Source organism: Nicotiana tabacum, chromosome 13 (genome assembly GCF_000715075.1).
Source record: "Nicotiana tabacum cultivar K326 chromosome 13, ASM71507v2, whole genome shotgun sequence".
NCBI lineage: Eukaryota > Viridiplantae > Streptophyta > Magnoliopsida > Solanales > Solanaceae > Nicotiana > Nicotiana tabacum.
Window position 1 is genome coordinate 13,687,097 of NC_134092.1, and position 21,649 is coordinate 13,708,745.

Here is a 21,649-nt window from a genome sequence, read left to right on the forward strand (position 1 = left end):
CGACCTTATTTCAGTGCTATACTAGAGAGTTCTTATCGCCCACCAGTTATTCAAGGTTCTTCCAGTGAGTATTTAGGTCACCAGGGCCAGATTCTTAGTCAGCAGCCCATTGTACCGAAGAGTTGTTACGAGTACGGGGATCCCAGTCACAAACCAAAATTCTTCCCCAAGCTTCGGGGTAGACCAGTGCAGCAGGGTTAGCAGCCTATGATTACCGCACCAGTTGCTCCACCAGTCGTCTGACCACCAAGAGGTGGAGGACAAGTGGGTAGGGGCTGTCCTAGAGGTAGAGGTCAGTCAGGCGGAGGCCAGCCAGTTGGCGCTCCATCTCGGTTCTATGCTTTTCCGGCCAGACCGAATGCAGAGGCCTCAGATGTCATGATTACAGGTATTATTTCTGTTTGCGGCAAAGATGCCTCCGTATTATTTGATCCAGGATCTACATATTCCTATGTGTCCTCTCTATTTTCTCAATTTCTGGGTGTTTCTTGTGAGTCCTTGAGTACTCCTGTTTATGTGTCCACTCTTGTGGGAGATTCTGTTGTTGTGAATCGGATCTACTGGTCATGTATTATTATATTTTGTGGTTATGAAACTAGAGCAGATCTCCTATTGCTTGAGATGGCCGATTTTGAAATTATTATGGGCATGGACTAGTTATCTCCATATCATGCTATTCTAGATTGTCATGCCAAGACTGTTACCTTGGCTATTCCAGCATTGCCTAGGCTGGAGTGGAAGGGTTCGTCTGTTAGTGCACCTAATCGGGTTATTTCTTTTATGAAGGCTCAACACATGGTTGAAAATGGTTGTTTGTCTTATCTAGCCTATGTTCGAGAAACTACTGCAGAGACTCCGACTATTGATTTAGTGCCTGTAGTTCGGGAGTTCTCCGATGTATTTCCTTCAGATCATCCAGGCATGCTACCTAATCGTGATATTGATTTCTGTATTGACTTGGCTCCAGATACCCAGCTTATATCTATCCCACCGTATTGCATGGCTCTGAAAGAATTTAAAGAATTAAAAGAACAACTTGAGGAGTTACTAGCCAAATGGTTCGTCAGACCGAGTGTATCGCCTTGGGGTGCACCGGTATTATTTGTGAAGAAGAAGGATGGTATTATACGAATGTGTATTGATTATTGCCAATTGAACAAAGTCACTATTAAGAACAAATACCCGTTACAGCATATTGATGATCTATTTGACTAGTTGTAGGGTGCTAGGGTGTTCTCTAAGATAGACTTGAGGTCGGGGTACCATCGGTTGAAGATTCGAGATTCGAATGTTCCGAAGACTGCTTTCCAGACGAGATATGGTCATTATGAGTTTCTAGTAATGTCCTTCAGTTTAACTAACGCCCCGGCATCGTTTATGGATTTGATAAATAGGGTATTCAAGCCATATATTGATTCGTTTGTCATTGTCTTCATTGATGACATCTTGATCTACTCGTGCAGTAAGGAGGAGAACGAGCAACATATGAGAGTGGTGCTTCAGACGTTGCGGGAACAAAAGCTATATGCTAAGTTCTAGCTAGAGTCTGTAGTATTTTTGGGGCATATTGTATTGGGCGAGGGCATTAAGGTTGATCCCAAAAATATTGAGGCAGTTCAGAATTGGTATCGTCCCACTTCGGCGACTGAGATCAGGAGTTTTCTAGGTTTAGCAGGTTATTATCGTCGGTTCGTGGAAGGTTTTTCATCTATTGCAGCACCTTTAACCAAATTAACCTAGAAAGGTGCTCCATTCCGATGGTCTGATGATTGTGAGGTGAGCTTTCAGAAGCTCAAGACAGCATTGACTACAGCACCAGTGTTAGTGTTGCATTCCGGTTCGGGAATGTATACAGTGTATTGTGACACTTCACGCATTGGCTTGGGTTGTGTATTGATGCAGGAAGGGCGAGTTATTGCATATGTTTCCCGACAGCTGAAGCCCCACGAGAAGAATTATCCGGTGCATGATTTGGAGTTAGCTGCGATTGTTCACGCTCTTAAGATTTGGAGGCATTATCTTTATGGGGTGTCTTATGAAGTTTACACTGATCATCGTAGTTTGCAGCATTTGTTTAAGCATAGAGACCTAAATTTGAGGCAACGCATATGTCTTGAATTACTAAAAGATTATGATATTACTATCATGTATCATCCGGGCAAAGCAAATGTGGTTGTAGACGCCTTGAGTAGAAAGACGGAGAGTATGGGTAGTTTGGCTTTCATTTCAGCAGAGGAGAGGCCATTAGCTTTGGATATTCAGTCCTTGGCCAACAGATTTGTGCAGCTGGATATTTTAGAGCCTAGCCGAGTTTTTGCATGTGTTGTAGCTCAGTCTTCATTATTTGAACAGATCAAGGCTCGCCAGTATGATGATCCACACTTAATGGTTCTTCGAGAAACAATACTACAAGGTGGTGCCAAGGAAGTTACTATTGGCACGGATGGTGTTCTACAACTCCAGGATCATCTATGTGTTCCTAATATGGATGACATGAGGAAAAAGATCCTAGAGAAGGCACACAGTTCTCGGTATTCTATTCATCCGGGTGCTACGAAGATGTATCGCGACTTAAGGCAGCATTATTGGTGGAGACGAATGAAAAAGGACATAGTTGAGTATGTAGCTAGGTGTCTAAATTTCCAGGAAGTTAAATATGAGTATCAGAGGCCAGGTGGCCTACTTCAACAGATGACTATACCGGAGTGGAAATGGGAACGCATCACTATGGACTTTGTAGTTAGGTTGCCGCGGACCTTGCGGAAGTTTGATGCAGTTTGGGTCATTGTTGACAGGTTGACCAAGTCGGCACATTTCATTCCGGTTGTGACTACGTATACTTTAGAGAGGTTGGCCCAAATTTATATTCAGGAGATAGTTCGGTTGCACGGTGTGCCAATTTCCATCATATCAGGATAGAGGTCCTCAGTTTACTTCACATTTTTGGAGAGCAGTATAGAGTGAGTTGGGGACCCGTGTAGAGCTCATCATAGCCTTTCATCCGCAGACCGACGGGCAGTCAGAGCGGACAATTCAGATTTTGGAGGAAATGCTCAGGGCATGTGTGATTGACTTTAGAGGTGAGTGGGATCGTTTCTTGCCTTTGGCCAAGTTTGCCTATAATAACAGTTACCAATCCGGCATTGAGATGGCTCCATTTGAGGCTTTATATGGTCGGCGATGACATTCGCCCATTGGATGGTTTGAGCCCGGTGAGTCTAAGTTATATGGTACTGATTTGGTGAAAGATGCCTTGGAAAAGGTAAAGTTGATTCAGGAATGACTTCGTACAGCACAGTCCAGACAGAAGAGTTATGCAGATCAGAAAGCGCGTGATTTATCATTTATGATGGGTGAAAATGTTCTCTTGAAGGTTTCGCCGATGAAGGGAATCATGAGATTCGGGAAGAAGGGCAAGTTGAGCCCAAGGTTTATAGGCCCATTTGAGGTGTTGAGACGAGTTGGGGAGGTTGCTTATGAGCTTGCATTGCCTCTCAATCTATCAGGAGTTCATCCGGTTTTCCATGTATCTATGCTCTGGAAGTATTATGCTGACCTATCACATGTGTTAGACTTCAAAACAGTTCAACTAGATAATAGTTTGGGCTATGAAGAAGAACTAGTTGCCATTATTGATAAACAGGTTTGCCAGTTGAGGTCCAAGAGGATTTCTACAGTAAAAGTCCAGAAGAGGGGCCAACCAGTCGAGGAAGCGACTTGGGAGGCCGAGGAAAATATGCGGAGCAGATATCCATACTTATTCAGCACTACAGGTACAATTCTAAACCCGTTCGAGGACGAACGTTTGTTTAAGAGGTGGAGAATGTAATGACCCAACCGGTCATTTTAACTTTTAGAACCCCGTTTTCCTAAATAAAACTCCGTGTAAGTGTTTTTGTTAATTTATAACTTGCGGGGATGGCTGGTTCGGGATTTGGGAGTGTTCGGATTGAAATTGGAACACTTGGTTCCTTAAATTAGCCTTAGAATGCTAAGTTTGACTTCGGTCAATATTTTGAGAAAACGACTTCGGAATCGGGATTTGACAATTCCAATAGCTCCGTATGGTGATTTTGGACTTAGAAGCGTGTTCAAAATTTTATTTGAAAGTTCGTAGTTAAAATAGGCTTGAAATGGCTAAAACAGGAATTTAAGTTTGGAAGTTTGACCGAGGAGTTGACTTTTTGATATCGGGGTCGGAAACTAGTTCCAAAAATTTTCATAGCTCCGTTATGCTATTTATGATTTGTGTGCAAAATTTGAGGTCAATCGGGCTTGATTGGATAGGTTTCGGTACCGAATGTAAAAGTTAGAAATCTTAAGTTTCATTAAGCTTGAATTGGAGGATGATTCGTGGTTTTAGCGTTGTTTGGTGTGATTTGAGGGTTCGACTAAGTTCGTATGATATTTTGGGACTTGTTGGTATATTTGGTTGAGGTCCCGAGGGGCTCGGATGAGTTTCGGATGATTAACAGATCACTTTTGGCCTTTGGGTGACTGTTGATAGCTACTGGTATTTTTCTTCTGATTTCCTTATACGCGATCGCGTAAGTTTGTCTGCGATCGCGTAGTGTAAATTGGGCAGAGGCGACTTTGTTCTACGCGATCGCGTGAGATAGTTTGCGATCGCGTAGGCTTGTTTGAGGCAGTGATATTTTTGTTCTTCGCGATCGCGTGAATAGGGATGCGATCGCGGAGGTGTGGGAATTTGGTATTCGCGACCGCGTGGAGGAGGTCGCGTTCGCGTAGAGTACGTGGAACAGCAGGGAAGGCCACGCCTTTGTGCTTCGCGATCGCGTGAAATGGTTTGCGACCGCGTGGGCCTGTAGGTTTGAACTTCACGATCGCGTGGGATAGTTTGCGATCGCGTAGGGTTATTTTCTGGGCAGTGAAAACTTGTTCTACGCGATCGCATGAGGAAGTTCGCGATCGCGTAGAAGAAATCATTGGGAATTAAGTTTAAGTTTTGAAAATGGGACTCCTTTTTATCAATTTAGAGCTCGGATTGAGGCGATTTTTGGGAGATTTTCAGAGAAAACAACGGGGTAAGTGTTCTTAACTCAATATTGGTTAAATTACCCGAATCCATCACTGTTTTTATCATTTAATTGGTGAATTAAGTTGAAAAAGTTTGAAAACCTTCTTGGATAGATTTGAGGATTTGAGGGCCGAATTGTTATTGGAATTTAGTAATTTTGATATGGGTAGACTCGTGGTTGAATGGGCATTAATATTTCATAACTTTTGCCGGATTCCGAGACGTGGGCCCCACGGAAGATTTTTGAATTAATTTCGAATTTTTATTGAAAAATATAGTATTTTCTTATGGAATTGATTCCTATAATTTTTAGTGATTGTATCGAATTATTTTGGCTAGATTCGAGCCAAACAGAGTTGGATAATCGTGGAAAAGGCCTTATAGTGGATTAAATTGGAGCAAGTTGAAGTAAGTCTCTTGTCTAATCTTGTGAGGGGAAAATTACCTCATAAGTAATTAAATTAATAATCGTTGCTAATTGTGGGGGTTACGTATGCACGAGGTGACGAGAGTCCGTGCGTAGCAACTATTAATGCTAAAGTCCGGGTACTTTAGGACTCAAAGCATGAATTACTTATGTAAATTATATCCGTTATTTAATTAAATTATTTGGTATATATTGTGAATTGTTAGAGAAATTATTAAAAGGTGAAAATCTCATATGCTTAATTTTCTGTTTAAATTAATTAATTATTAAAGAAATTGTTCATCCTCTCGAATTGATCTTATAATAAATATACTCTCATTCCGGAGGTACATAAGAAAATGTTCTCCTTTCTTGTGGAGCGGGCCGAACGCCTCGGCAGGATAGATGCATCTATGGATCGCGCCGCACGTCCCTCGACAGTGTACACGATACTCTGGATCGGGGTCGTACGACCTCGGCAGAAATCGTGCCTAATAATAATAATTATACGATACCTTGGCATTTCAATTGCAGTTTGTGAACTTAATTAATAGTTTGAAAATTGTTGCATTTGAAGGAATTTAATTATTTTTTGTGGTTAAATAAATTATTGTTAACTCTGTGAATCATGATGATTTAGATATTCTAGTTTTATTTCAATTATTATTATTGACCCTTAGTGAGTGTCAAAGTCGGTCATCTCGTCTCTACCACTTCGAGATTATGCTTGATACTTACTGGGTACACGTTGTTTACGTACTCATACTACACTTGCTGCCCTTTTGGTGCAGGATCTGAGGCAGGTACATCTGGAGGACCTATCATCTTACACCCACGTTATCCAGAGGCGTAGTGGTGAGTTGCCTTTCTGAGCCGTTCTGCAGTTACCAATGTCTCTTCTTGTAATTATATTCTGTCTATTTTATTTGAGACAATATTTGGAGTTTTGTATAATCTACTAGATGCTCATACACTTGTGACACCAGGTCTTGGCACACACACATTGGTAGAATTTGAAATTTGTATTATTTCTTGGATTTAAATTAATTGGTATCTTTTTTATTTTCTTTAATATTGCTAGTAAAGTAATAAAATTATTTAGAAAATTATTCTGAAAATAATTGATATATGTTTAATTTATTTGTTGGCTTGCCTAGCTGTAGTGTTGGGCGCTATCACGACCTATATGTGAAATTGGGTTGTGACAAAAGTAATGTATTCGATATGAAATCTTATACGCATCTCTTAAGGAGTAATGAATCTTGAATGAATTTTGATATTATAATTTAATATTTTTTTAAATACTCTTTTTATTTAATATGCTTTTTATTTGAAAGAGAATTTACCTAAAAACATAATTCACAATATAAATATGATTCTCTAGCATCATTTATTTTTAAGCTTCTAACAAGTTAATAAAGTGACACATAATTTACCATACAATACCATGATAACTAATTATTTGTAAATAGTTACTAGCTAATACTAAGCTATTAAATTAATAAGTATTGTATCTCGTAAACGTGAAAAAATAATAGTTAGGAAAAAAATTATGGACTATTATATAATAAAGACAAAATAAAAGTTAATAAATAAATACTTTTTAAATGAAAGATTTATTTAAAGTTTACTATCATAGAAGTCTTAGTGGATAACGTGCAATAATTTTTATTTTAATTATGACATAAAATACTCTCAACTTAATGATTTATGATTAAAAAAAGTAATTTTGAATAGTCAACGATTTATTAAGAAAAATTGAGGATTTACAAGGTTAGTTACATAAAATTGCATAAAGTTCTATTAGGCGAGCCCAGTACACTGGGCGTTGGACGTGTCCAGGGCGTAAACCCCGACGGCCGAGGCGTAAGTCTCACGGAACTAAGCCCTACACATAAGCCCAGTGACATTTTACGAGTGCTCCGCCCTGGGGCCAGCGTCGAGCGAGTCCCAATTCTGCCGATAATGATCACTTAAAGAAGAAACTTCAGAGCTTGACAAGATTAAACTTTATTGCTAGATCGGATGTAATTTCACATACTATTTTTTAGATTTATCATTCTTTTTTTATGTCACATTTATGAATGCTAGCTGAATTACAGCTGAAAAGAGATTGGCGTACGTGATTACCTTCTATAAATAGGAAAGGCAAATAATTTAATTTAGATTTATAGCTGGTAATATTTTCATTTTAATCCGTTAAAAAGATTGTCTATTTTTTAAATTTGAAAACATTTAATTTAAATTTCTCACATTATGGCATATTTAAAAAGTCTTTACTTCTTTTTAAATTTCCGATAGTACCTTGTAATTAATTCAGATTCTTTCTCTCAATAAATTTTCTAGTGCATTTATTCACGAATTGATTGATGTTGTACAACGCATGAAAGGACCAAAATCTCTCCCTCCCTCCTCTAGCTACTACTATAATGGTTCTCAGCATAAGATTGTAATACTATATCCGTTCACTTTTACTTGTCCATTATTCTAAAAATAAATTTTTACTTTTACTTGTCACTTTTAGCATATTAATAGAAGACAATTTTTTTTTTTCATATTATACCCACAGTATTAATTACTCATTTCAAATCATTTTCTCAAATCCATTAAAAATATGCATCAATTAATATGAGTATCAAGATAAATTATGTATTTCATTTATTATTTTTTAGGAGGATGCAAAGTTCATAATGGACAAATAAAAGTGAACCGAGGTACTACGATTTGTACCATTATTGATAGGGGCAAAATGTTGGTCTCCTATTTCAAGTCAAATTATACAACAATATCTCTCTCATATGATTGAGGCTTTAACCTTTTTGTTTCTAGACTCTTTGAGGTCTAATTTCAACGATCCCACTTCAAGACAGATGTGAATCAAGGATTTTAAGTAGGTGTTTGGAGATAAAAATTATAGTTTTTGAAAAAAAATAGTATTTAGAGTTAAGTTGAAAAATGATATTTGAATTTTGAAATTATATTTGGATATGCATTTCACTTGAAAAATTATTGCAGCTTTATGAGTGGGGAAAGAAATTTTTTGAAAATTTTGAACTCATTTTCAAAAAAATTCCAAAAACTCACAAAATTTCTTGGACAAACGAGTCCTAAGTTTATATGTTCTTTCAACTATCTCAAGTTAATATACAATAATAATCGGGCTACTAAATTGGATTCTGAGTTATATATTTTTACATACTTAATGGAATAATTTTCATAAACCACTATAGTTTAGAGCCTAAGTGCAACGAATGCAATATGTATCAAATGTAACCTAAGTGAAATATAAGGTGTATACAAAAGGATACAACTTGTATCATATACATGTGTATATACAAAGGATACAGCCTGTATCGACTGTATTTGTTCGCGCAATAAATACAACTAAGGCGAAATACATAAATATAGAAAAATAAAATGTTCTTGTTGAGATTCGAACTCAAGACCTTCGCTAGCTAAGCGTGCACTCTAACCAGCAATTAATCTATTATTTCATGGATTTGCTATAAAATTCAAATATAGCTACGAATGATAAATACATGGTCAATGTTTGATGCGTCGCATAATGCTTCCTTCTTAATATAACTACAAGGTTTAGACAAAAATTGTTGAGTTCACGTAAACCCGTAACTGTTGTACTAAATCCGCCCCGCACTCTAGTCCATCCTATGTGACAATAAACCCCACTAGTTTCTTCTTCTTCTTTTCAGAAGAAAAACAAAAAAGAAACTTTTTGTTTAGATAAATTTAAAATCTACTCACAATTCTTTTTTCAAATATACTTCTTGAAAGAATCTCAAAAGTCCAGCCTCCAAGGTCAGCGACAAAGGTTGATGGACTTGTGTCTTAGATCACAAGTTCAAATCCTATACCAAACAAACTATCTCTTATATTTAAATGAAGAACGATAGAAGGGCGGTCTCATTATTCCCCAATTTCAAAAGCGGTAATTGGTCCAAAGAATTGGCTCTGGACAAATTTTTCGGTCATTAAAAAAAAAAAATCCAAAGTCCAAGTCTCATCTATTTTCAAAAATCTCAGCCATAAATCACCATAAAAGAACTTAATTACCCAATAAGCCCTTATTATCTAATCACTAGCATACCCTTGCATACAAAAAAGACTTACTAGTATCTTATGCATTATATATAATATGTACATGACATGCGTATTTTATACGAGCTTTAAGATAATTAATGCATTTTCTTATCTCAATTTATTATTTAACTAAATTAACATATTTTTGTTCAAGAGTCCAAATAATTTTTTTTCGTTCCTGTATAATTCGAGTATATTCCGTCCACCCCAACTTCCCCATTCTTTTAGGACAAAATCAATTATTCCCACCATTAACCTTCTCAACTTCTAAGTTTTTTCCTTCTCCTTCTCTTCTTTAAAAACCATGATCTCTTTTTATCCCTTCGTATATGGGAATCAATATTTTCATTACCCTAAAAACACAAATGTAAAATCTCGTCAATTTCTTTTCCCTCATATTTAGCATCACATCCATCCCTATAATCTTCCTTAATTTCCTTATATTCCATTGACCATATATAAAAACTTCACGTTAATGGGATGGAATGGATCATTTCTAGCAACAAATTGAATGCAAAATATGTGCGAATGTAATGTCTACATCAATCGGAAAAATGGAACATGCATTTTTTAATTGATTATTACAATTATATATGTGTATATATCTTTCTAAATTATAGAAAGATAAAAAAGTTATAATGGGACGAAGTAAGTTGCCATTGTTGAAGATAGAGAGCTTGACAAACAGACAAGTCACATTTAGCAAGAGAAGAAATGGAATTCTCAAAAAGATTTATGAATTATCAGTTTTATGTGATGTAGATGTTGCTATTATCATGTTCTCTCCTTCTGGTCGTCTCACACATTATTCACGTAAAAGAAGGTAATGAAACTCTTCCCATGCATATAAATATATAATTGTTGTAATTTTATAAGAAGAGATGAAATTCATAAGAACATGTTCTAGATTTTTTCCAGTCGCATAATAGGCCAGTCGAGAAGAAATTGAATTGTCTGAAATCTCTGTGTTGTTGTTGATTGAGATCAATTAAATTGTTACAAAAATTGAATTAAAAAAAGATTGATTTGTTTCAAGAAGTAAAATTCTAGAGATTTTAGAATTATATAGACATAACAGAATGCAAATCATTGTATTTTGGAGGGCCACCTGTACAATATATTTTCAGACAAATACAATAGCTGATATTTTGTCTATATATGATTGTAATAATGATACTAGTAGTATTTTATTGCATCGTTAGTTTCTACATAATTTTTTTATTAAGCACAAAAAAATTCTATTTATATAAATTTAGAAAACTGCAGAAAAAACAAATATATAAAAAATCAAATTTGATTACTAATAAGCTGATTTTATCAATGCAGAATTGAAGATGTTCTTTCGGAACTCGTCAATCTCCCGGATAGTGAAAGAGGATTGTAAGTTTTTCATTTATTAGTTTATGAAACTTTTCCCCTTCTTTGTTGCTTTTAGTTGAGTTCTTTTCTTTTTCATCTTTTATTTATTTTATAAAATACACTATCTAACTCAAAATTTCTTTGTCAATTGCAGCTATATCAATAATAAAGAGGTGAGCTTTACTTACTTTTTATGGTCATGATTACTCTCTCTATCCCATTTTAACTGTCGTTTTAGCTCTTTTTAAGTTCATTAAGAAAAATAATAATTACAAAATATAATTTACTAAATAACCCCTAAATACTTTTTGAGAATATTAAAAAGAACTATTATTCCTTTAATATTAAGGGTATAATTGAAAACAACTCACAAATTTAGTCTTGAAATCTTAAATTGACAGTTAATTTCGGACAGTTTGTTGAGCTAAAGAGACAATTAAAGGACGGAGAGAGTAATGTTCTATGCTTTCTAAATAGGATTTTTCTATACACAATGACATATGAAGAATTTTATATTAATATATCTTAACCTATAATAATATATCGTCTTATAGTGTAATATACAAAAGTTAAACTCTTATAAATCAGGAATATAGGGGCTAGGGAAGAAAAACTAAAAGAAAAACTAAAAGGCAATTCATCTTAATTACTGCATTCTACATGCAGTCTGTACTCTGGAACCTAAGGAAGATTGAAATTCAAGATAAATTCTGCGATATTGAAAGGTATGTTTTCTTACATCTATGATTTTTTTTTTTTTTGGAACAACTCTTTGCGTATATTATTTATCATAATTCTTTTTACTGAATTTATTAGGATAAGTCCTGCATACCTCAACACAAATGACACGGCAAAGGTGCTTAACTAATTAATTTTCTCTGTTTTGTTGTTTCCATATTACATTTCATTTTTGTATTATCAACCTTAAGATTAATTGTTTTCTCTTTTGTTTTTTTCTTAGAAAATTCAAGAAGAAATCAATGGCTTGCATTGTAAACTCGATGAGGCTGAGGGATTATTAAGGTAATTAAAGAAATGGAAGAAACACTCCTTTGAGCTAATCATATTCTTTACTCATATGATACGATTTTATTTTATTTTCTTAATTACTTTTTAATTCTTTGAATTGTTATCTGATATATTCTCCTTTCACATTTTGACTTTATTTAAAGAATATTTGAACCAGATACACAAAAACTTACATCACTCCATGAGCTAGATTTGTGTGAAAAACGTCTTCAGGTTGCCTTAAACCAAGTTAGACAAAGAATGGTATGACTGCATACCTGTTATTTTTTGCCCAAATAACCAAGATTACAATCTACTAATTTTTTGTGTTCAAATTTTAATAATTTAATTTTTTTTTAGGAACAACTCTCGAGCAATCATACATCAAGCTATGAAGATAATATGGAGGTAAAGATAATTTAAAAATATTTATGTTCTTTTAAGTTTATGATAAGAAATAAAAAGGATAAGATATTTGAATATGCATTTCTTTTGCTCAAGGTCGAGATGCTTATATATATGGTTAACACTAAATTCTGGAAGGTTAATACTAGTCATTGACATATCTTACCATAAAGTATAAAGTTATCTCCTTTTATATAACTCACACGCGCACACATGCACTCAGAAACACAAACATGCGCGTGCATACACAAGCACACAAATGAGAAGAATGTGTGTGCAACGTGGGCGTATGCAGAAGCTAAGGGTGGCATGCGGGCCGGTTAGGACCGGGCTCGGTCCAAGATCGCAAGCCCAAATGGATGGTGGGCCTAAACGGTCCTAACCGGATAGGACCGGGACCGTGGGGAGATGGGCTGGGTAGTGGGCCGGTCCCATAGGTGAGGCCCGCGAGACCGGGACCGGTTGGGACCGGGACTGGTTGGGAAGTGGGCCGGTTCAAACGGTCCTAAACGGGCCTATCCGGGCCCAACGGCTAATTTTTTTTAAAAAACAAATCTGCCACATTATAGCCTTTATGGCATTTAAAATATGGCCGTTTTACCTGCCAAAATAGTCATTGGCTATTTATAAAATAAGCATTTAACCCCCCCCCCTCTCCTCCCAACTTTGTTTTAACCCCAATTTTTTTATAATTACACTTTTTCTTATATATATAGCTTATATATATATATAAGCTATATTCGATATAAGCTCTATATATATATATATATATATATATATATATATATATATATATATATATATATATATCTTAAGATGTATATATAGTATATAAATCGAATATAGCTTATATATCTTTTTAAATTTGAATTAAAAAACTTAGGTCACAATTCTATAATATATTTTACAAGGAATTGACTTAGATATTTTTATTACCATTTTTTTCCCTCTAATTTCTATAAAAAAAATAAAAAAATAGAAAGTATTTGTTGGGTCCACTTAGGCCCGAGACCGTTAGTTCGTGGTCCCGGTCCCGGGCCGGTTCCAACAAGAAGCCCACGAACCCCGGGACCACTTAGGACCGGCCCACTTAGGACCGGGCCCACGAAATCCACTTAGGACCGGGCCCAACCCACGTGCCACCCTTAGCAGAGGCGGACCCAGAATTTAGAAGTAGCGGGTGCACATTTGTATTCAATCAAAATTTGCTTTGTATATAAGGTGTCACTACAAAAATATCATTTTTTAAAGACAAATACATATGTACATAAATTTTTTGGCGAACATTACCGATACCGATGACCGCTCATTGTATAACATAGGTCCGTCTCCGCGCGTGTGTCAATAAAACAATCAAAGAGAAGAAAAACTGATATGATAGGTATCTCCAATACATGAGTTTAAGCCATACAAACCTTCTTTTCTTTTCAGCAATGTCACTTGATTTATCAAAATGACTGCAATCTTGTATGTTACATCATTATGTATACCATTTCTAGGAACTAAATATTTTTTTTTGGTTTGTCATAGCAAATAAATGCACTTCTTCAATACATAGACAACACACAAGCTGAGGACACAATGCCCTCATTGGAGAAATCCCCCTATGACTTATGGCTAGAGCTTGAAGATTATAGTTACACAAACTATATTAATGAGAACAACAATAGTCATCTCTATGCTACCTCAGAAACATCTTCTCTTACTCAAAGGTTTCCTATCAGTTTAAGTATTAAATTAGGCATTAATTATGTTCAATAATTAAGTTAATGACTTGTTTGCAGTTCTATGAACCTTCCATCTCCAATTATATATGATGCAGTGTCCCAAACAAGTGTAAGTGGTGTGACTACTTATCATAAAGAAGGGACTTTTAGTTCTCTAACTGATGAGAATTTTAAACAATCACAACATTCAACCAGAACCTTCCCAACTCTCACTTTACAAACTTCATTCAAATTTGCCAAGGTGAGCTTTTAATTTGGTTTTGTACATCAATAGTCCAGTGTAATTTGATTTAACCAAAAAAAGAAACCTTCTTTCTTTTTATGTCATGCAGTTATATTAGTATAAGTGTTGTCCATGAATTGAAGGGGAGCGTTGGAGCAACGGTAAAGTTGTCTCTGTGTGACCTATAGGTCACGGGTTCGAGCCGTGGAATCAGCCACTGATACTTGTATCAGGGTAGGCTCTCTACATCACACCCCTTAGGATGCGCCCCTTCTCCGGACCCTGCGTAAATGCGGGATGCTTCGTGCACCGGGCTAGTCCATGAATTAACTTAGATCTCTATGAATAAAAACATTTCATTTGGCAATAGTAAAAACTACAGACTTCATACAGTTATTATTGGATCTTAGAGTACATTACCCTACTCTATAAAGTACTCCCTCTATTCCAAATTGTTAGGTGCTAGTTTCCTTATTAATCAGTTTCAAGAAGACTAGTAAATTTTTATATTTAATAACAATTAACTTTAAACTTCTCATTTTACCTTTACTGGAAGCTTTTTATTGCCACACAAACATTATGACATGTATAAAACCACAACGGAGGAAGTACTTAGTAGACCAGCATTAAACAAATACAAGTAATGTGACTAGTTGTTTGTTATACCAGCCTGAAATGGAAACTCCCACATCTGCACTAAGGCCGGTAGCGCCATATCTGCAGGCTGAAACAGCAGCAGCATCTAGCCAGCAACCACTTTCAAGTAATTATTATAAAGAGAACAATGAACTCGACTGCAGATTTCAACCTAAAGTTACAACGCCTAACTATCAAATGTCCCAAACAAGTACTGCAGAAGGAAGTTTTAGTTCCTTAACTGATGAAAACTTTAAGCAATTACAATGTTCAACCACGATCTTCCCACCTATCACTCCATTACAAACATCATTCTCATTTGCCACGGTAATTTCACACTCTCTTTCATATTATTCTCTTAAAATGTGTCCGTGTGACCTATAGGTCACGAGTTTGAGACGTGGAAGTAGCCACTAATGCTTGTATTAGGATGGGTTGTCTACATCGCACGGCCTTTCTCCGAACCCTGCATGAACGCGAGATGCCTTAGCTTTTGCACTGGCCTGCCCTTTTTTCATGTTTGTTAAAGCGTGTATAAAATCTTACAATAGAGTATGAATTGAGTATGTATCAAACCTGTAACAATATCTTCTTGTTTATTATGCCCGCAGACTGAAATGGAAACTCCGACATCAGCATTGCGGCCGGCGGCACCATATCTACAGGCTGAAGCAGCAGCATCACCTAACCAGCAACTACCTTCTAGTAATATTGAAGAAGAGAACTATGAAATCTCTTGGCTTCAACCTAAAATGAAAAAGTTGAAGTATCATCATTTAGCTTAAATAACAATGGATAAAAGCATGGACGAGTACACCTATCCATGCTTCTGCCAAAGAATGCAGATACACTCACTATTTCCGGCTCAAATTACAGTCATATCTCTATATAACATCTCTATATAACAATCATTCACTATAAAAGTCAAGTTTTACTCGGAATTGATTTTTATGTTATGTTGTAATATATATTCTCTATAACACTTTATTATAGCAACCAAAAAATATCGGAACAAATTAAGCTGTTATAGAGAGGTTTGACTGTATATAATATGTAAATATACATACATATACAACATATATACATATGGAGTTGGAAATGTTTTAAAATGTGTATGATTATACTAAGTTCATATTCTATTGTCACAAATGATTAGTAAATGTAATGATACTCCATGCCCTCTAACTCAAAACCTTAGTTCCAACTATGGATGTAAGACAGTTTAGATCAGAAAAATTTAGTAGTACGGGGTTCATATTAAGAAGACGCTACTATTCTGAATTTTATATCTCAAGAGCTATACTAGGTCTGCAAACAATAGATACCAGATTGATTTCGTGATGCAACTATCAGAAAGTTCAACAAAAACATAAACTAGCTGACAGGATATAAATGCAATGGTTCAACAGTCTACCGTCCTCATAGAGCAAACAATCTAGCGCCACATTAGAAAGTACATGTAACAGAGTTATCAAAGAACACGATCACAAAAATGCAGCGCACAGCAGAAGAACATAAAATTAGAAAACCATCACCTTGAATGTGGTATTACAGAAGCTCTTTATACTAATTTGTGGCTGCTGTCTTTTGTGACGTGAGAGGAGAACCATGACGTCTTAGGTTCAAATCTCAGCGGCTAAAAAAAAAGAAAAACAATTACTAGGTATTTTCTTCTTGTTTGCCTAAGCCTTGGTAGGCTAAATTACCTGGTACCTGTGATCATAGGCAGACACACGCTATAGGGAGAGGGGTCACCAGCACCCGAAAACTTCGACAAAAACTCAATGTATACTTGCAAATATCTTCAAGAAATAGTTAGATATTAGCATAGGACATGTACCAATCTTTATGAGCAGTGATAAATTTATATTAAAATATAATACTGCTCCCGCGACCGTCGAATCCTGGGTCCGCATTTGCCTGTGATGGCAGGAGAGAGCAAGTACCAGGGGCTGATTTAGGGGGACGGAAGGGGGTTCACCCTGTAGACGTATAAAATTTATTAAGTTTAATCCATACAAAATTTGGATTGAATCTTAATTTTATTTGGGTTAAATAATTAATTTAGACTTTACAAATCAAATCAGTCCATTTTATTATTTTTAAGCCCAAGGTCCATTCATTTTAAGATCCAGACTCATGCCATGTGTCAAGTGACATGGCATATCCAGTCAAACTCCAAGCTAACAAGATGAGGCCACGTGTTAAAAGATGTGGCAATCCTAGACCAAAACAGTGACCATCAAGAGTTGCCAAGTGTCTAAAATATCATGTCGTGGAAAATCACAAGCAAGATTATGACATAGCTTATATGATAGGGTTGATGACTCACATGAGTCAATCAGAATCAAGCAAGAGAGTTCATATGTAGCTGGACTGTCCATCTTCTACAACTATAAATAGAGGGGTTACATAACTCTCAGAGGAGATTCAGAGTTGGAGAAGAACATTCCGCAATTGGTGAAGGCATCCACAAACAGAGAGATCAATCACCAAGTGCATAGTTCTTCAACAAAGGAGTGATCAACGGAGTTCTTCCCGGAAATTAACCCGTAACAACGGAGTCCTTAACACACGAGTCTAAACTGCATGTTGCTATGCTCCTGGACCGCATGAGCCTAAACTGCGAACGACACCAAATAAAAAAGGAGTTCGCTAGGTTGAAAACCTCGAAAGGGGCGGCCTAGGCAAAAGTTAAGACATAAAAAAAAATTGCTACGTTGAAAACCTTGAAAGAGGCGGCCTAGGCAAAAAAAATAAAAGGAGTTCGCTAGGTTGAAAACCTTGAAAGGGGCGGCTTAGGCAAAAGTTAGGACATAAAAAAAATTCGCTAGGTTGAAAACCTTGAAAGAGGCAACCTAGGCAAAAAACAAAAGGTCCGGTTGGTTGAAAACCTCGAAAGAGGCGGCCTAGGCAAAAGTTAGGATATAAAAAAATAAAAAAAATAAAAAATAAACTCACTTATTTTGAACTACGTTATGACTTGATCCTCTTCACCGAGGTACGTAGGCAGCTTAGAGTTTTATTCTAAGTTCAGTCGCATAAGCTTTAAAAAAAAGTGTTTCAACGTGACATGATCATCAAAATTCGAGCTGAAGCATCACGTTGATTACTCAAATATGCGCATATTGCAGAAAGAAAGAAGGCAATTTGTGTCGAGCCAAAATAGATATTTCATTGCTTCAATGCTACAAGGATCTGATACATCACTGTCAAGAGATTAAAAGGATGAAAATATTTATCGAGTGCTTGAGAAGCGTCATGTCGTCAACATTGATACTTATTGCTAAACTGAGCTTTGCACCGTCGATACCAATCAATCATGTGAAATCAAAAGTTTTATGTCATCTGCATCGACATTTATGAGTATAGTTGAAGTGTTGTGTTGCTGAAACGTCGTGCTATTGGAACTGAGGACTTTCAAGATATTTTCTTTTGCAGGATTTTGCGATAGTTCCAGCGATCTTGATATCCCTAAGAAGATGCATTGCTAGCGAACCTCTTGTCTCTTTGTTGTGGCTTGGCGAGAGAGACATATGAAGTGTCCTTTCAACCCTGGCGACAAAATCTCTACTCTTGGAGGCTTGTAGATACAATATTTCATCATTGGCAAGCCAACATGTACCACATCGCATCATTGTAGGTTGACAAGGAAGACAACTGGAGTAGGCCTTTCCAACGTCGGCGAGCAAACACTTAGCGCATCTCTGCAAAAATATTTATTTCTCATGGTAGGAGCAATGAAATCACAAGCCGCTTCTTCCTAAAGAATCATAACTCGAGGGGCTGGAACATATCAAAAATTCAGCACCAAATTCCTTGAGGATTAGCCGCAATATTCTTTTGAAATTGATAAACGTGTCTAGTGTTTTAACTTTACAGCATTGTACAGTCTCACCAAAAGATTGATATCTCGAGCTAGGAGTGTACGAATCGCGATCCATTTGCTCCATTGGAAAGAAAGCTCTGATACCTGTCACACTTGAAAAATTTCATAGCAGGATTCCCCGCAGAATGGCTACAATAATATTCCGAATATGCTCCTAATGTCTGTAGCACTTGCAATCTAGCTTTGCGCACTCCTATCGAAAAATTCGTATCTCGAGTTAGGAGACTCCAAATTGTAATCCGTTTACGCTGTTAGAAAGTAAACTAATAGAGCTGCAACACATATGTATTTCACAGCAGAACTCCTTTCGATCTGGAAATAGTAAATTCTTAAATTCCACCTAGCTGCAGTAACTTTCAGATTCGTGTAGTTCCGGCGAAAGACATAGTATCTTGTAGACACTGAATTTTAACAGGTCAAGATAAATCCTAAATTCAAGACGACTCTATTGAGTACTACGTTTGATAAATATGCCGCTAAGGCTCTCGAATCACGTAGAACAAATCGGAGGGAAGAATCAAGGGATAAACAGTCTTGTAACCCTCAATGTTTATCAATAAAATAATTATTTCTTTATTATTGTTTGTGATTGCAGTTTTTATTTTCTGCACAAATTTTATTGCAAACACACCCGAACCCCTTTTGCCGGAAAATTACATTATACATATAAGACAAAATTCTGCTTGTACCTCTATATATAATACTTTGAATCCCCCTCGACATATATAGACCAAAAGCATAGGTTAGTGGTCAAAGGGGTTCAAAACTTTTGTAAGGTCATTGGTTCAATTCTCACTGGCCACTGTCTCTTTTAATACTTTTAACTTTTTCTTTTTTTTGAACCCCCTTAGCGAAAATCATGTCTCCGCCACTGGCAGGTACCTGGTGGAATAGTTGGGCGCGCGCAAGCTAGCCCGAAAACCATGTCAACCAAAAAAAGACAGCAATCGTTTGTAGAGTTATTTCTTGTGCTTCCTTAAGTGTCTGAAGGAATGCGATAAATCTAAACACATTAGATAGCGCGTAAATCATAAACAGAGAACTTACTTGTTCTTTGTAGTGGAAACGGAAGACGGATAAACCGCAGCTGAAATTATTGGTCGGTGGTGGTTATCACAGTGTATTGGATCAACCCCCAAAGCCACAGTTTAAACCCTAGTATAATTGTAGGAGAAGACTAAGTGTAGGATAAATACTGCATATTCTGTATATTTAGTTGTACATTGTATGTGTACTTATATGGGGAATACTAGGGTTACAATAATTACTAAAATTACAGGGTTTTCCCCTAGTGGGACCTAAGAGAATCCATTATGTATGGACTTTATTTCCTACATCTCCCACTCACACATAATAGGAGTGCTCATCTAGTTTGAGAAACATTCTCATCTCATCTCCTCAATCATTCATACAGGGAAGTAGACTGTGCGGCCAGCATTCTGCGAGAGCTAAGTGCTATACATCTATTAGGAGCATATAGCCTCTCGTCGAGTGCAAACCTGCAAGTAGATCATAAAGTATGCAATACCCTAGATTAAATAAATCATATTTGATATAATCTCAAAATCTCATATATCATTATTTCTTGTATTCAGAACTATAACTCATAAGTTATAATTGATGCACCAGTGAATACATATAAATGATATTCCATCAATGATCTTCCTCTTCTCACGATCCCCTTAACATTAGTATGACTGCTAGACAGAATTTGTGTTCATGGTCTTTTGGAAACATACTAAGATAGCTAACATCACACTAAATCTCAAGTATCTGATCGGAGTCTTTGAGGGTACAAAATCTTAAGCCATCATAAAATCTCTAGGTCTCACACAACAATAAGTTAAAAATGGACTTATGTTAACCCAATTGGTCGACATTAGCACACATGGTATGAAACATGTGCTACGACATTTTTTCCTTTTTCCCAAAGAGCATATGTCTTTATCTCGAATGTTGTACAAATGATATTTAAACACCACACGTATCTAAATTTGAGTTCGTTGATCTACAATATCATATTTAACTCACATTTGGCTCACAACATAGACTAGGTGAACATTTTTCACCCTAATGAACTTATGTCATTGTTTAAGCGATATTCTGATTTTAAGAGAATTAGATAAGGAGGTGGTTGCCTGTGTGAGAAGGCCAACCTTTTGTCTACCCGATATACTTATAAATAATGAACAAAGAATGTACATAACATTCAATAATAAAATATGCATGTATGTAAATCAACTTTATTGACAATCAAAGAACATTAGTTTTGTGAACAAGGGAAAATAATAACAAAATAAAGTAAAGCAAAGTCTATGCAATCCTTGAGACCTAGTGTGTATCACAAATGCATCTCTAGACAAAGGCTTGATCAATAGATCTGCTAACATATCTTTTGTAGACACATACGTCACATTCACTACCTTGCGTCTAACCACGTCTCTCACAAGTTATACTTGATATCTATGTGTTTGGTTTTACAATGAAACTTAGAGTCCTTGGTGAAGGATATTGCAATTTCACTGTCATAGTAGACTAATACTGGTTCAACATTTTCTACGATATCCATCAAGTGTTCCAAGAACCTTTTCAACCAAACAACTTCTTGTGCTACTAATGCGAGATCCACGTATTCATCTTCTATCGTAAATAGTAATACACATGATTGTTTCTTATTACTCATGATATGATGCCATCACTAAGTAAGAAAACATATCTCGAGGTAGACTTCCTTTTGTCTAGATCTCCTGCATGGTCAACATCACTGTATCTAACTAATCACAGATCTTTTCCGCCTTGATAACAAAGCGCATAATCAATAGTTCCCTTCACATATCTCATGATCCTCTTTACTGCTTGT

General features: G+C 36.2%; 1 protein-coding gene across 2 annotated transcripts; it reads left to right on the forward strand.

The window, feature by feature from the left end:
• The first annotated feature begins 9,879 nt into the window (after window positions 1-9,879).
• Window positions 9,880-16,003, forward strand: LOC107778759 (uncharacterized). Of its 2 annotated transcripts, XM_016599058.2 has the most exons (12): window positions 9,880-10,365; window positions 10,869-10,922; window positions 11,056-11,074; window positions 11,568-11,626; window positions 11,718-11,757; window positions 11,863-11,924; window positions 12,074-12,173; window positions 12,270-12,317; window positions 13,845-14,026; window positions 14,099-14,282; window positions 14,988-15,227; window positions 15,512-16,003. In XM_016599058.2, exons 1-12 carry the CDS (start codon window positions 10,181-10,183, stop codon window positions 15,683-15,685), a joined length of 1,347 nt encoding a protein of 448 aa, XP_016454544.1. In that variant the 5' UTR covers window positions 9,880-10,180; the 3' UTR covers window positions 15,686-16,003. The 2 variants fall into 2 exon arrangements, with proteins under 2 accessions (XP_016454544.1, XP_016454545.1); XM_016599059.2 differs by lacking the exon at window positions 14,988-15,227.
• The last annotated feature ends 5,646 nt before the right edge of the window (window positions 16,004-21,649 follow it).

Coding starts and splice junctions, on each gene's coding strand:
- LOC107778759 (XM_016599058.2), top strand. CDS start 10,181: ATGGGACGAAGTAAGTTGCCATTGTTGAAGATAGAGAGCTTGACAAAC. Junction 11,627..11,717: donor AAATTCTGCGATATTGAAAG/GTATGTTTTCTT, acceptor TGAATTTATTAG/GATAAGTCCTGCATACCTCA. Junction 11,925..12,073: donor GAGGCTGAGGGATTATTAAG/GTAATTAAAGAA, acceptor CTTTATTTAAAG/AATATTTGAACCAGATACAC.